A 17,320-nucleotide genomic window follows, 5' to 3' on the forward strand; every position below is an offset into this window, starting at 1 on the left:
AAACCGCGAAAATAATTCCCGTCAGACCGGATACTCGGCTGAGTACTGAGAGTACTCAGCCGAGTACCCCTTACTCGGACGAGTATTACCATACTCGGTCGATTATCGTCGAGTGTTCCTGGACAGTAGCCTGACCAGAAAACACACAACGCATTACTCGGCCGAGTTAGCCCTATTCGGGCGAGTAACAGAACTTAGAAAAACGTGGTATTACAATCTTCCCTCCTTAAAAAGTACTTTGTTCCTGAAGTTCATACCATACTCAAAACGAAACACCCAACACAACACTAACTGATCAAAGACAACAACCACAACTACTCAAAGGTATCAACAACTCCAACTATACATGACAAAACACTCAACTCAAACTCAAAAGATGACAAAAACACAACTATGTTAACCTCAACTAACCCAAAAACAAGCATGCGACCATCTCCTACCCCCATTAAAAGACAACGGTTACGTCCACGAAACCAAACATACCTGATCAAAAAGGTGAGGAAAACGCTCTCTCATCGACTCATCTGATTCCCATGTGGCCTCTTCCACATTGTGATTAGTCCAAAGTACTTTTAGTAAGACGGTCTCACCGTTCCTTGTCTTACGCACTTTCCGATCTAAGATCTCCTTGGAAACCTCCGCATAAGTTAGAGATTCATCTAACTCTATGTTCTCAACCTCAAGTACATGTGATGGATCACTCGCATACATCCGGAGTTGCAAAACATGAAACATGTTGTGTACTTGATCCAGTGATGGTGGTAAAGCTAGCCGGTAGGCTACTTCACCTATACGTTCTAGGATCTCATACGGACCGATAAACTTCTGACTCAACTTCCCTTTCTTGCCAAACCTCATCACCCCTCGCATATGTGACACTTTCAAAAGGACCTTGTCACCTACTGCGAACTCAATGTCCCTGCGGTACAAATCTGTATCTCTTTTGAGAATATTGAGCTGCTTTCATCTTTTGACGAATCATGCGAACTTGCTCAATCATATCATGCACCATCTGTGGTCCTAAAACCACTGTCTTAGCACTATCATCCCGACAAACCGGACTCCTGCACTTCCTGCCGTACAAAGCCTCAAACGGTGCCATCCCAATGTTGGTGTGATAGCTGTTTTGTATGAAAACTCAATCAAGTCTAGCCTATCTTTCCAACTTCCACAGAAATCCATGGCACAAGCCCTCAACATGACTTCCAAAGTCTTGATTGTCCTCTCAGTCTGACCATCTATGGCAGGATGAAAAGTTGTATTATCTTTAAGGTAGTTCCCATCAAATCCTGCAACTCTTGCCAAAACCGTGATATATGTCCTTTGCCACCCCATGTAACCGAACCACATGCTTCCTATAACCCAAAGTTAACTGTATCTTGGTCCAAGTATCCTTCATCGGAATGAAGTGAGCTAACTTTGTTAAATGGTCGATGATCACCCAAATCATATTGTTACCTTGCTGAGTCCCTGGTAGCCACACGATGAAGTCCATAGAGATCGACTCCCATCTCCACTTTGGCACCTCAAGTAACTGAATCTTACCTTGTGGTCTACGTTGTTTACCCTTTACTCTTTGATATGTTAGACACTTAGCCATGAACTCGGCCACATCTTTCTTCATATTAGGCCACCAAAATGTTTTCTTTAGGTCGTTATAAATCTTATCACCACCCGGGTGAACTGAATAAGGAGTGCAATGAGCCTCCGTCATGATCAACCTTTTCAAGTCCGCATCACTAGGAACACACCATCTTCCATCAAAATGAACACTCCCATCTGTGTGGATAGAAAACCTCGAAACTGTGTCACTCTGTACCCTTGACTTCCACTCTTGAATATTGGGATCAAGCTCTTGTTTTCTCTTTATGTCATCATACAAATCAGGCTCGATAGTCAAGTTCCCGATGGCATCCTCCTTTCGAATCATATGAATCCCTATCTTAGACATCTCATCCCTCAGTTTCAGCAAAGACATAGTTGTACATAACGAATGTACACTTTTCCTACTCAAGGCATCTGCCACCACATTAGCCTTACCCTCGTGATAGATGATCTTCATGTCATAGTCCCCAATCAACTCCATCCACCGTCTCTGTCGCATGTTCAGCTCTTTCTATGTGTAGATATACTTTAAACTCTTATGATCTAAAAATACCTTAAAGGTTACCCCATAATGATAGTGCCTCCAAGTCTTTGGAGCAAAAACAACTGCACCCAGCTCCAAATCATGAGTAGGATAGTTCTCCTCATACGGCTTCAGCTGCCTCGACGCATAAGCGATAACTTTCCCATTCTGCATCAGCACACACCTCAAACCATTCTTTAAAGCATCGGTGTATACTTCAAAGTTCTCATTTCCCTCGGATAGAGCTAAGATGGGAGCTGTGGTAAAACGCTCCTTTAAGGTTTGGAACGCCGTTTCACAACTCTCATCCCAACGAAATCTGGTCTCTTTCCGCATCAACGTTGTCATAGGTCTCGCGACCTTAGAAAAGTATTTCACGAACCTCCAGTAGTAGCCAGCTAAACCCAAGACACTTCGAATCTCAACAACATTCTTCGGTAATTCCCACTTAGTCACTGCCTCAATCTAGCTAGGATCCACCGACACACCCTCCTTTGATATCACATGACCCAGAAAGGCCACTTTCTCCAACCAAAACTCGCACTTAGATAACTTGGCATATAAATGATTATCTCGCAAAGTCTGCAGAACTAACCTCAGATGCTCCTTGTGTTCCTCCTTAGTCTTAGAGTAGACCAAGATGTCATCAATGAAGACGACCACAAACCTATCCAAGAACGGGCTGAAAATCCAGTTCATAAGATCCATGAAAACTACTGGTGCATTCGTCAACCCAAAAGACATCACTACGTACTCACAGTGACCATATCGTGACCGAAAAGCAGTCTTAGGAATATCCTCTTCTGGTATCCTCAACTGATGATAACCGGATCTCAAGTCGATCTTAGAAAACACTCCTGCGCCACTCAGCTGGTAAAAAAGATCATCAATCCTTGGCAAAGGATACCTGTTCTTCATCGTGACATGATTCAGCTCCCTATAGTTGATGCATAGCCTCATATTCCCGTCTTTATTTTTCACAAACAACACTGGTGCTCCCTACAGTGACACACCAGGCCGAATATACCCTTTTTCTAACAGGTCATTCAGCTGCTTTTTCAATTCTTCCAACTCTTTAGGCCTCATACGGTACGGTGCTTTAGATATAGGTCCAGTCCCTGGTTTGAGCTCAACATTAAAGTCGATATCTCTCTTAGGTGGCAACCCTGGTATCTCATCTGGAAAAACATCACCAAACTCTCCAACCACAGGTATGTCAGATGCCGACGGCTCCTCCACACGCATATCTCTCACTTGACAAAGAATCAAAGGACACATCTTCCTCACACATGACTATAAAGTCATCACCGTGATAAACTTACACTTTGGTCTCACTACGAACCCCCGATATGATACCTTGACTCCCTTAGGCCCCTTTAGAGATACTCTCTTTTGTCTGCAATCTATCTTAGCATCATACTTGCCCAACCAGTCCAGCCCGACGATGACCTCAAACCCATCCATAGGAAACTCTAACAAGTTGACCGGTAAGTCTACCTCCCCTACCAACATGGATACATCTATATACAACTTAGAACATGACACCGACTCCCCTGAAGGTATAAACACATTATATTTCACCAACTTATATCCTCCCAAACCCAAAGCTAAGGCATGACTCCTAGACACAAAAGAGTGGGTTGCCCCCGAATCAAACAGGACAAAAGATGGCGTATTATGAACAAGAAAAGTACCGGTAACAACATGAGCATCGTTCTCTGCCTCCTGCTTGCCCATCATAAAGAGCTTCCCATTGCTTTTCTGACCTCCACCCTGGACTGTGGTAGTCGAAGTAGTCGGCTTGGCGTTAGAGTTCTGCGTCACACTATTGTTCGAACGCTGATAGGACCCTCCATTGTTGCGGTTGTAGCCGCCATTGTTGTTGTTCTGCCTTCCACGATTGCCCCACGACCCAGATGGCATGTTGCTAGCAAAGCTCTGGCTTTGAGCCTGAGAAAAGTTCCCTTGGTAAGTCTTCGGAAAGCCTCCTCCTCCTCTAGCACTGGTGCACTCATGCCTCTTATGACCCACTCCGCCGCAGTTGAACCAGATAAGGTTGGAGTTATCACTAGTACTCCGACCGCCTCCTATTCCCCAAGGCCGAGATCCCCCTGCATACCTAGTTCCTCTAGAAAAGGCCCTAGCCTGACTATGATTGCCCCTCTTGTGGCCCGACTGGTTGCCACTCTCACTCTCCACCTTTCTCTTCTTAGTATTCCTTTCCTTAGCCTCCTTGGCCAGGTCCACTAACCTCTCAGCATGCCTAGCTCGTGCATATATCTCTTTCAGATCGGTGAGTACCCAAACTAGTAGTTTATCCATGATCTTCGGTGCCAACCCATTTTCAAAGCGAAGAGCTAAACCTCGTTGACCCATCTGCATATCCTCTACGTAGCGTGACAACTCTAGGAACCGGTGATAGTACTTTGTGACGGCCATATCATAGGCCATGTTGAAAGAATCGAACTCGGCTCTCAGCTTATGACGGATGTGCTCCGGCACAAAATGCTCCCTCATAGCGCTCTTGAAGTCTGACCATAGGATAGCATCATATGAATTCATATCCCTGATCCTTATAATATGCTCTAGCATCCTCTCTCACATTCTGCCAGCAGACCCCAGCCTCATTCTTTAGGTAGAACGCAACCTGTTCTACCATCATCTCTGTCGGACACTTCACGACCTCTAGAAGACTCTCCATCTCGCGGTGCCAATTATATATCAGCTTTGGCTCACCGGTGCTCTCATAAGTAGAGGGGTGCAAGCGAGAAATGATGGTGCTTAGTTGGGATGCATCCACCGGCTTCTCACCTCTCATAGTCATCTCGGTGGCTTGGATGTATGCAGCTGACCTTTTTGGCAGCATTTTGAGCTGATATAACCAAGGAAACGTAAGCACATAGCCTACGAATCAAAATAAACAAACCATCTGCCAAAGAAGTACTCGGCCGAGTACCGTGAAATACTCGGCCGAGTAAGGACTACTCAGTCGAGTACTGAGACTACTCGGCCGAGTATTCCACTCCAGTAGCTAACCTCTAGAACACATAAAACATACTTGGTCGAGTATATATCGTACTCTGTCGAGTATGCCTCACTCGATCGAGTACCCCTCTTACTCGGCCGAGTGATCACAACAAGTAGCTACTACCTCGTATACACAAACAAACACTCGGTCGAGTGTGTAGTTACTCGGCCGAGTATCCCTTTCTCGGTCGATTACCCGCCCTGCTCGACCGAATCATGCCAAAAACGAGTTAACTATAACGGAAAAACATACTTAAACATGCATACGGTTTATCCAACATATTACTACCCTTCCAAAGCCAATTAATAGAACATATATCATGTTCAAATACTACCATGTTCAAGATACGCAATTCACTTTCTCATTTCATTCAACAACTTCACAAGAATCACAGTTATAGATACAACACACATTACTTCAAACACACAACGATTCCCAAGACACCTCCATGTTGACCGGCTTGAAGTTGTAAGGGCCTCAATGCGACTTCGAGACGTCTCCCAAGTCTTTGCGGTAGCTCCAAACAATTCCTACCCGGGTTTATTTTAATTAGACTCCCTATGTTCATTTGGTTCATTGATTTTAGGTTCCAAAATCGTCGCTCTGATACCACTTTGTAACAGCCACACATACCAAGGTGCCTTACCAAGGACCACCCTAGCATGAGAAGTTGTTACCATCTCGGTTGCCCGAGGCTAGTATATCAAAAATAACCATTCAGAAACATTTATTGAAGTATAAAGTTTAAACGATTACATTGTCTCAAAAGAAAACCAAAAGTAAGTGTATATGAAATCTGAATACAACTGAAAACCAAAACAACTACTCGTAACACCAGAAGCTAGACTCGAAGTGATGACATCCCATCTCGTCCCCGTAGCTAAAGACAACCATCACCTGTCACAAACTACTCACCATCCCCGAATGGATCACCACAGTTTTACAAAATAACAACGGGCTCAGTTCACTGTATAATTAAGATAAGCAAATTACAATCATAACAATGACAACATTCCACAATCACCCTTCATTTCCAATCATGTCTCAATACTGACTACACACTTAAGTATGTAGTCCTGCCAGATTACTGCCGCGAAAGATAATCACACTGCCAGTGCAACGAGCAAACAACCCATGTTCCTTAATGTGCACATCCCTTCTTGTGGCGGGTTCCACAAGGGGCGAATCAATGGCGTGAAGCCACTCCCGCAAGTGGCTCCACTCATCCGAGGACGCACCTCACCATCATAGTCAATCCACCACAACTCCAGTAGTCAAGAATACAATCAACAACAATACTAATCATGCCAATTAAATCACAATCATCACATCTTAAATTAATTATGCAATAAACTGAGTAGGGAAAACCTACCTTAGCACAGATCCGATTACGAGTCTACAAGCAGAAGCTAGAATTGCTCTTCTACAAATTCTCCACTTAACAACAATCATAACAATCCAATCACAAGATGCAAACATCCCTTTTCCCCAAATTCCAATACTAGGGTAAAACCCTAAAAGACAAAACTGACAAAAGGTATAAGACTAGTGACTTACCGACGCAACCGACGCACGAGAGAGATGAACAAAGACTCACGAACAAACAAAGATCTTGGGAGAGATTAGGGATGATTAGAGTACGTAGAAATGTTTTAGGTTTTGGTAAAAAGTAAAAAGTGAAACTGTTAAACGTAATTTATAACCCTAATCATCCTTAACCAAACCGCGGAAATAATTCCCGTCGGGATCAGGATACTCGGTCGAGCATCGAGAGTACTCGCCGAGTACCCCTTACTCTACCGAGTGTTCGTGAGCAATGATCGACCGAAGAAAACACACGACGCATTACTCGGCCGAGTTAGCCCTATTCTGCCGAGTAACAGAACTCAGAAAAATGTGGTATTACAGAAGTGGTTATGGAATAGGCTCTGGAAAATTCCGGTTTGCCCCCGAGTAAGCTCTTGTTTTGGCAGTTGTGCAGTGAAGCTTTGGCAACAAGTGCTAACATTTCCACTCGAGCACGAGGTGAGTCTTCCTTCGTTCTGTCCTTTTTGTAATTCGTGTTTGAGTCGAGTCTCCATCTCTTTAGGGATTGTGGGTTTGCTCACCGGGTTTGGGAGGGTAATGGGATGGAGGGTGATAACGATACAGGAGAAGGCGGTTGAGGGAGCTTGAGGGTAGGGAATGCGGGAAGTTTATGGTGGGTTGTTGGGCGTTGTGGGAACATCAGAATAAAGTTGTTTTTGAAGCGAGGGGGTGGTTTCGATGAGTGTGATTCGGCGGGTGTGTGATGTGGTGGAGGAAATATAGGGGGGGTATGTTTGGGCTAGACCGAGGAGGAACGGGGAGGACGGGGCTGGTGCGGCCATGACTAAAGGATGGGTTGCCCCCATGGCGGATTACGTAAAGATTAATGTTGAAGCGGGGGTGAAGGATGAGGATGGTGTGTGCTTGGGTGTAGTTTGTCGTGATGGGAGTGGGCATGTGTTGTGGGGGGTGTTGATGGTGTAGGTGCAGGAGTGGGAGACTCATGTGGGTGAGGCGGTTACTGTTCGTGAAGGGATCAAATAAGCGAGACAACATAGGCACTTGAAGATTATTTTGGAGAGTGATTGTTTACAAGTCATTGATGCGTTGCGGAGGTCGTCCACCGGAAGGAGTATTTTTGTTTTAGTTTTATATGACATTTTAGATTTATGTAGTTCGTTTACTTCTTTTGTTTGGTCACATACTAGTCGAGTTAATAACGGTGTGGCTCATGCTTTAACGCATCCGTTTCCTAGAGTAGTTGGGTGTTTGTATGGTCGGAGGTTTTGCCACCGAGTGCAAACGATGATGTACTTGTTGATTTATTATCTATACAGTAATAAAGCCTTCGGAGTTTTCCTTTCAAAAAAAAAATAACAAAAAAAAACAACAAAACTCGACTAAAGTTACTAAGCATAACCATGTTTGAACAAATCCAAAAACTTTCACCTTTGTAAGTACAATTGTTATGCTCAAAATAAACAAGGCCTTGATATTTTCTTTTCTTTTTTTTCTATAACAAGGAAACCCGTATTAGCTATCTTTGATGCACACTAGATAAATTCCTCAAGTATACGTGATAGTTTGCAACCACATGTGAAGAATTACATATAGGTCTCCCATATCGAAGAAATACAGAAGAGTAATCTAACTTATAACTCAAGGGGCTACTCCACCAATCGATTTTGGGATGAAACCTCCTTAAACTTATAAAGTGGATACTCTCCTCTCCTTGACGGGTGCGACCCAGATCCATGTACAGTCTAACGTCACATGTGTACGTCAAACACCCAAGGGCTGACATGCTACAAATTTAAAAAACAAAGTCTCGAGCCAGTAACCTGAATTTAAACTGCTTAAACTTCGCCCAAATTTTAACTACTATACTCTATCCCCACGACCAATTTCACTTTTTTTTTTTTTTTAAACTAACTACTATACTATACTCTATCCTGACGGCCAATTTCACTTGTTTTTTTCCAAGTAGTTTCATTTAATTTTATCCTGGACGAGTGAGTAGTGAGCAAGTCACAACCCCGCGTTACCACCAGCTGGCATGTCCACTGGATTCCTTGGTGGCGTATAGAGTGGGCCATCAATGGGTCCCACACACTCAATTCCCTATTATTTCACTAATTTAATATTCTCCATCATCACTCATTATTTCACTCTCCCTCACCGCACTTCCTCCTCTCCTTCATAACAAACACCAAATTAAATTAAACCCCAAGATCAAAACTTTATCAAATCCTAATGAATACCCATTTCAATTAACATCAAATTATATCTGGGTTTTCAATTTCATGGCAAAAACTGTTGTAATTTCTGAGATTGATTCAGCTAAAATTGTTGAATTAAAAAAAGAGTTATTAATTTTGGTTAAAGCTCTTTTAGAGGATGAACAAGATAATAATTCATTGAATTCATGTCATATTGACGCCATTGATAAAGCTAAGGAGGTTTTATCGTGTTTGAAAGAGGTTAAATTGAAGAAAACGACGTCGTTGAAGGTTGATGATGATGAACATTCTGATGCTTCTCTGTGTTGTCCTCCTGAATTTCGTTGTCCTCTTTCTAAACGTCTCATGAAGGATCCTGTTATTATCTCTACTGGCCAGGTTTGTCATATTTTCGTAAACCATTGATTGAGACTCAACCATCGACAGTAACCATCAACTTAACGTTTTGGTTTAGACGCTTAAGTTCATGGTTCCCGTCCAACGAGCCAATAACTTAATATTTTACTTTTTTTTTTTTTTTTTTTTTTTGTTTCAAGTCATTTTTATAAGTTTGTTCACGGAAATGGCTTGAAACGAGAGTGTCTTTAGATTTTCAGCATTGTTGAGAGATTTGTTTTTTCATTATTTCTAAATTTGTTGTTTTCTGACTTTTTCTATCCTAACTTCTGAATTACAAGTACGTATGTTTTCTGTTGTGTTTTGTTGATCATGACGTCAGTCTCTGGTTTTTTTTTTTTTTTTTTTTTTTTTTTTTTAATGTTGGAGTTTCCATTTCTAGGTAGTCAAACTTCTTGTACTTTGGTTAGGACTCTAGTAAGTGAAGATGTCTACACAAATTGTCTTGGACGCATCACAGGCTTGTGACGTGACTCGGATGTTACAACCGACTAAAATAATATTAAAAAGGAAAAGTGTTTTTCGTCACAAGCAACAATAGCTTCAATGTGTGTTTCCTTTTATGTTTTCGAACTAGAAATCATATAGTAAGATGCTATTCTCACTAGGAGTCAACAAAACCGCCTCTTGGTGTTATTAAGACAGGGGTAAGAAATTAAGAATGTAAGATTGTCGACATTTGACACCCATATCTTGATAATTTTCGGAAGCCTTAGAAGCACTTGACTAAAACTTCCTGATGATCAATTGCTTCAAAGGCTTCCGAAAATGTTCCGGTTGATGATGTTAGTCAAATGTCTTGTCTAGTAAGGATTGTGTATTTGTGTGAGACTAGGGAGGTTTGGTTGTAATTTGTAGGTCTTACAACTATTGTTAAATGTTTTATACACTAATAGTATATATTCATCTGTCTGAATCATTTGTTTACTTTTTAAATATTCGTGAGTGGTATTTTATAGGTGAAGATATATTTGGGACGAACGCGTATATTTTCACTTAGATGAAGTTATAGGTTTTTGTGGATTTATGAGTAAGCAAGACTTTAATTGAGTAAATTGACGCTAATGGTTTTTCGAGTTTCAACCAACTATGTTAATTCCCATCTGATTTTTTCATCCTTTTTTTTTTTTTTTGACGTGGACGACGAAAATTTTGATTCTTTGTTTGAATGAAGTTATGACGTGCTATGCATCAATGCAAAGCATCAAAAAACTTGCTTCTTTTGTACGATATTTGATAAATATGAATAAATTCTTGAGTCATATCATTCATATGTTTTCCTCAAATTCTGTCATTTTAAGGACTAGTTTCAACCCACTTGCTTGTTAACTTTTCGTGTTGGACAAGAGGAAGATTAAATAGCTAATCATGATTATTATATGTTATTATTCGTCGGCAACTTTATTACAATAGTGTCTAATTCAATGTTCCCCCCTCTATGTAATTATAGCTTTGATCTGTTTAGTTTAATAGTGTTGTGGATTGATTAGTTGAATTTACTATGTTCTGCTAATTTGGCTTATTAGTTTAACCCTGACATAAGAATGCTGAATGATTGATATGGTCCAACCTTTTAACTAGCACGATCTTTCGGTATGAGTATACGATGGTATTTGACTTGTTTTGTTTGATACTTTGCGTGATTACAGACTTATGACAGACCATTCATTCAGCAATGGTTGAAAGCAGGGCATAGGGTATGCCCTCTCACGCAACAGGTTCTTTCTCACTCGGTCGTTACTCCAAATTTCTTAATAAGAGAACTGATTTCTCAGTGGTGCAAGATCCGGGGGATTGAATCCCCGGATCCGGTTGCTAGTACTATAAATGAGGATGAACTAACCGCGGCTGACCGAGAACAGTTCGTATCACTTCTTGATAAAATGTCTAAGACAATACCGGAGCAAAAAGCAGCAGCTAAGGAACTCCGACTCTTTACAAAGCGAATGCCTTCTTTTCGGGCATATTTTGGTGAATCGAGTGAAGCTATTCCCCGGTTGTTAAAGCCTCTAACACAAAGGAGCGGATGTGATCCTTATCTCCAAGAGGACTTGATCACGACTTTATTGAACATATCGATCCATGATAGTAACAAAAAACTTGTTGCCGAGACGCCAATGGTGATCCCCTTACTAATTGATGCACTAAACAGTGGATCTCCTGAAACTCGGAGTAATGCAGCCGCTGCACTCTTCACGTTGTCAGCTCTCGATTCAAACAAGACCCTTATTGGGAAATCGGGAGCATTGAAATCGTTGATTGATCTTTTGGACGAAGGGCATCCTTTAGCCATGAAGGATGCAGCCTCTGCCATCTTTAACCTGTGTATTGTGCAGGAGAACAAGTCACGGGCAGTTCGGGAAGGGGCGGTGAGTGTAATACTGAAAAAAATCAAGGATGGAGTTCATGTTGATGAATTGTTGGCAATACTAGCAATGCTCTCGACACATCAACGAGCAGTCGAAGAACTGCCCGAGCTCGGGGCAGTTCCCGTCTTATTAAGGATCGTTCGGGAGAGCAGTTGTGCTCGAAATAGGGAGAATTGCATTGCCATCTTATACACAATATGTGTAAATGACCGAAATAAATTACGAGACCTACGAGAAGAGGAGCGAGCCCATGGTACACTATCGCTACTAGCTCAAGATGGTACTTCAAGGGCCAAGAGAAAAGCTAGTGGCATACTCGAGAGACTAAACCGAGCTCGTAACATCACACAAACCACTCGATAATTGGCCCATAACAGTTCCCTAGTCGCTCGTGTTACAATGTTGGATTCAGTTTGTCCAATGAGTTCGAGTCTTTAGACCGCAAGAATGCTACCGATCTTGGATCGGATTCAGTTCAAATATCGGTCCGGACCAAACCCTCAACCATGCATCAATGGCAATTCCATGAACCAAAATGTGCATGTAAATTTTGTACCTTCTTCATCCTTTTGTAATTTTGTCACCTTTTCAACTTTCTTATGTAAATAGTTGCTAGACTTTGAATCTTTTTCTTGTCTTTGTCTCAAGTTATGAATCACAGTTTTCATACGTGAATAAATAAAAGATTAGATGAGAATGCATTACCTTTAAAAAAAATTCCGACTTGTCTTTCAAAAGAAAATCCATCTTATCTTTAAACGAGTCAAACAGGATAGAATGTTTAGGAGTTAGCAATGAAACTTGTCTCATCTATCCAGATACTAGGATGCTATTCAACCCGTTTTAGTTGTAAGACTGATATGTCCGTCGTAAGAGGGACCGACTGATTTATGTTTATGTGGCTGTTTTGGTGTACACCTACTATGTATTTTACTTGACAAGTAGCTATAGTGGGGGTAATCGTACTCTTAAGGCTAACAAGTGTACCTGAGTTTAGGCATTCAGTTGGTTCATGACAAGATTCTTAAAGCAGCTACCAATTTAATTCTTTGAGTATTAAATGGTTTTTGCTTTTTTTTCTGAGCAAACGATGCAGACTTTAATTGTAGTATCAGAACATAAGAATGTAGCCTAAAGTGTAAGGTACGGTAGTAGAGTGTAATTCATTACACAACAATTTGGGGAAAAAAACAGATGTAAGTGTTAAATAAGCAGATTCAATTCAATTCAGATCTTATAAGTTCAGTTCAGTTCAGATCCTATAAGTTTCAGTCCAAAAGAACAGGGTCTTACTTAGCTAATCGAGTTGATGACGAAATAAGTTGAATTGGCATAAAGACTTTATCTTAAGCTTAAGACTTCTTAAACCAGAATTTGTGTGTAATGGAAGGGTAGCAAGAATCAAGTGTTTATAGTCCATCCAAAATGTCAATCACCACTTTTCATGTACAATATATCTAAAGAGAAGAATTGAATGTAACAGTTACCTTAATAATAGTCATTCATTTCTCCCAGCTAAGTTTGCTTCACATTAAATTTGACCCCCAATTCTCCCGCCAGTCCACGTCATAGATACACATCAGCATCATTCGTCGGCAAATATTGATTAAAGGATTTTTTGTCAATAGATCCTAGAGGTGGCCCTCGTGGCGGGCCAGCTCAGTCCATCCCAACCTGAGCCTGTACGTCGAGCCCAAATTTCTCTGCTCGCTAGCTTGCATACCAATCAAGCATAGCTCGGGCCACACTTTCTTAGCCCAGCTTAGTCCTTCCCGAGACCATAAAAAGGCAAAAAAAAAAAAATTGATAAAATTGGCTATCTCGGTCCCGACTCCCGAGCCATACAGGAGTTGTATAATGTTTGAACAATTAGTCTCATTATAGACGGATATATCCGTCTAAAGTGAAAGACGGGTCAAATATGCTTAAAGTGGTGACATTTTTTTGCCCGACCATGCAACTTGTTTCTTATCTTATGCTTAAAGTGGGTGGATATTTGGGACGTCTATAACTATAGACGGATATCTGTTAGACTAAAATTCCAGTAACAATGAAAAGAAGAAGAGATAACCGAATTTGTAGTGACGTGGTAAGAGAGCCACTGCCTTGAAAACTATATTTCAAAGATGCGGTAGTGGTGGCGATCAAAGAAATGAGAGTAGTTCCCCAAGGATTTACACTACTGCACTCAGGCACGCCCACTCGAGACTGAGGGCATTGGAACGACAGAATTTATCTTTACCCAGAAATTATAGAGAATGAAGAGAGGAAGAGAATTGTTGTGTGTTTCTGAAGTGAGAATGCAGGTCCTATTTATAGGAGAAATGGTGCAGGTGAGGAGCCAAAAACGACTGCACAATTACTGCAGTCAAACGCAATTAAGAGGGCATTAACACAGAAGATTTGGCTCTTAATTGCAGACGATTCGGTTTGACTATGCACCTGGACGGACTCCTATGAATGAACCTGGTCACTTCATCCTAGAACAAAAACACACACGGCTCTGCCCCAAAAAGATAGGCACAGCCCGCCGCAGGCGATTGCCGAATCCCGAATCCGGATCCAGGCCGGGCACGCGCGCGCGTGTGCGAGCCGAATTAAGCACCTCGCAAAGCTTCCACAAAAGCCTCCCATGACCCACTAGTGATATGGTAAGGAGTGTGGTCATATATAAACACAACAAACACTCTTTTCCTCACCAATGTGGGACAATTGGAAAAATATACTTGGCATAAAAAGCCCATATTTCCAACAATCCCCCACTAGGGGCGCCTGAGATAAAGAAACAGAGTTCCTGGGTAAAGGAAGGATTGGATACTTAGGTATCAATATCTTTCGATTTGAATTGACACTTTAGTGAGATGAGGAAACAACTTACTTATAGCGAGAGAATATCTTGCGATTTGAATTCCTAGCTGAGCTTCGGTCGATACCCCCCACAACACATATCATACCTTCAGAATTATGATCGTTCTGCGATTTCAAAGTGCAACGCGCTCTTTTTAGAGCATTGCGTTAACCTCGGTACTAATAGATGTGTTTAGAAGACTTCTCATAGTCTTTATAGTCAACACACCTACGTAGGTGGCTCAAGTGCTTCTCAATAGCACTTCTTGCATGAGCCATTAAGGACATAAGTCCAACCTTATGTGTGATTCATCAAGTGCGTCTCAAAAGCACCACCATTTAAGGCTATGAATCATATAACGCCATAGGAATAGAAACTTTAGGCCTAGTCACTCTTAACTTAAGGACTTAAGTCCCATTCCCCTCGACGTTTCAACGACTAGTCTCCTAGTCAATCCCTTAGTAAAAGGATCAGCCAGATTGCTTTCGGACTTCACATAGTCTAAAGCGATTACTCCATTATCAAGGAGTTGTCTAACTACAGCGTGCCTGATTCGAATGTGTCTTTTCTTCGCATTATAGACACTATTCTTAGCAGCACCAATAGCTGCTTGTGAGTCGCAGTGTAAGGAGACCGGAATATTTTGTCCCCCCCACACTGGTACATCTGCCAATAGGTTTTTCAACCAATCAGCCTCTTGTCCTACCAACTCAAGAGCTATGAACTCCGACTCCATGGTAGAGCGTGCAATACAAGTCTGTTTAGTAGACTTCCACGATATAGCACCTCCACCCATGGTGAAGACATAACCACTAGTAGAACAGATCTCATTGTTACCTGAAACTCAATTTGCATCACAATATCCCTCTAACACAGCAGGAAATTTACTATAATGCAAGTAAAGGTCAACTGTTCCTTTTAGGTATTTTAGTAAACGACGAAGAGCATTCCAATGTTCACTACTAGGGTTATGTGTGTAACAACTCAGTCTACTAACTGCATAGGCAATATCACACTACCTAGGATTTTAGCATACTCTTCTTGGGATACACTCTTACCCAAGTTCTTACATAAGTGTATACTAGCATCGTAGGGTGTCCTAGCAGGCACAACATCAAAGCAGTTAAACTTTTTCAACACTTTTTCCACATAATGAGATTGACTTAAAGAAATTCCTTTAGAGTTTCGAACAACCTTAACTCCTAGGATTACATCAGCTTCTCCTAAGTCCTTCATCTCAAATTGTGATGACAAAAATTCTTTGGTTTTAATTATTACCTCCAAATTATTACCAGGTATTAACATGTCATCAACATAAAGGCATATAAGCACACAATCAGATTCTATTACTTTTGAATAAACACATGAATCAGAATTGTTTACCATAAAGTCATTACTTACCAAAGTGTTGTTAAATTTCTCATACCACTGTTTAGGTGCTTGTTTCAGACCATATAGTGATTTATTCAGTTTACACACCTTATTCTCTTGACCCTCTACCACAAACCCTTCAGGTTGCGACATATAAATCTCTTCCCTTAGCTCACCATTCAAAAAAGCAGTTTTGACATCCATCTGATGTATTAAAAGGTTATGAATAGCAGCTAAGGCGACAAGAGTTCTAATAGTCGATATTTTGGTCACGGGTGAATAAGTATCAAAATAATCAATATCTTTCTTTTGTGTAAAACCTCTAACCACAAGTCTAGCTTTAAATCTTTCTATTATACCGTCAGGTCTCATTTTCTTTTTGAAAATCCATTTACTCGTAATGGATTTACTACCTTCAGGTAAATCAGTCAACTCCCACGTCTGATTAGACACAATAGAATCAAGCTCACTTTTAATAGCATCTTTCCAAAAATTAGCATCAATGGATTTCATAGCCTCATTGTATGTTTTCGGATCATCTTCTATTAAAAATACTGAAACAAACTCATCACTAGCACAAACAATGTAACCATGTTCAGACAGCAATGTTGAAACAAAATCAGGTCCAAAATTTTTAGGACATCTAGGTCTTTTAGTCCTTCTAGGTTCAGCAGCATGGTCAATAGAAGTGCTAGTACTAGCATGTGAAGAGATATCAATAGATGCAACAGGCAAACTAGGAGATGAATCAACATTCTTCTGTAATGGAAAAACATGCTTAAAAAACACAGCATCTCTAGCTTCAGATATAGAACGATCACTCAAAGACATGAATCTATATGCAGAACTATTTTGAGCATAACATATAAAAACACAATCATAGGTTTTAGATCCAACTGTAGGTCTTCTAAAGTCAGGTAAACCCACTTTAGCTAAACACCCCCATACCCTTAGGAAGCTCAGGTTTAAATCTTTCTATTATACCGTCAGGTCTCATTTTCTTTTTGAAAATCCATTTACTCGTAATGGATTTACTACATTCAGGTAAATCAGTCAACTCCCACGTCTGATTAGACACAATAGAATCAAGCTCACTTTTAATAGCATCTTTCCAAAAATTAGCATCAATGGATTTCATAGCCTCATTGTATGTTTTCGGATCATCTTCTATTAAAAATACTGAAACAAACTCATCACTAGCACAAACAATGTAACCATGTTCAGACAGCAATGTTGAAACAAAATCAGGTTCAAAGTTTTTAGGACATCTAGGTCTCTTAGTCCTTCTAGGTTCAGCAGCATGATCAATAGAAGTGCTAGTACTAGCATGTGAAGAGATATCAATAGATGCAACAGGCAAACTAGGAGATGAATCAACATTCTTCTGTAATGGAAAAACATGCTCAAAAAACA

General features: G+C 40.9%; 1 protein-coding gene across 1 annotated transcript; it reads left to right on the plus strand.

The window, feature by feature from the left end:
• Positions 1-8,840: 8,840 nt before the first annotated feature.
• LOC141612448 (U-box domain-containing protein 9) lies at positions 8,841-12,316 on the plus strand. The gene is made up of 2 exons (XM_074431226.1): positions 8,841-9,301; positions 10,969-12,316. The coding sequence occupies exons 1-2, from the start codon at positions 8,987-8,989 to the stop codon at positions 12,049-12,051; spliced, it is 1,398 nt and encodes a 465-aa protein (XP_074287327.1). The 5' UTR covers positions 8,841-8,986; the 3' UTR covers positions 12,052-12,316.
• The last annotated feature ends 5,004 nt before the right edge of the window (positions 12,317-17,320 follow it).

The sequence above is a fragment of the Silene latifolia genome, chromosome 1, assembly GCF_048544455.1.
Source record: "Silene latifolia isolate original U9 population chromosome 1, ASM4854445v1, whole genome shotgun sequence".
Taxonomy (NCBI): domain Eukaryota; kingdom Viridiplantae; phylum Streptophyta; class Magnoliopsida; order Caryophyllales; family Caryophyllaceae; genus Silene; species Silene latifolia.

Bases quoted from the DNA above. Each gene is read 5' to 3' on its own strand.
- LOC141612448 (XM_074431226.1), top strand. From the start codon at position 8,987: ATGGCAAAAACTGTTGTAATTTCTGAGATTGATTCAGCTAAAATTGTT. The intron at 9,302-10,968 runs GTTTGTCATATT...GCGTGATTACAG, and splicing joins TTATTATCTCTACTGGCCAG to ACTTATGACAGACCATTCAT.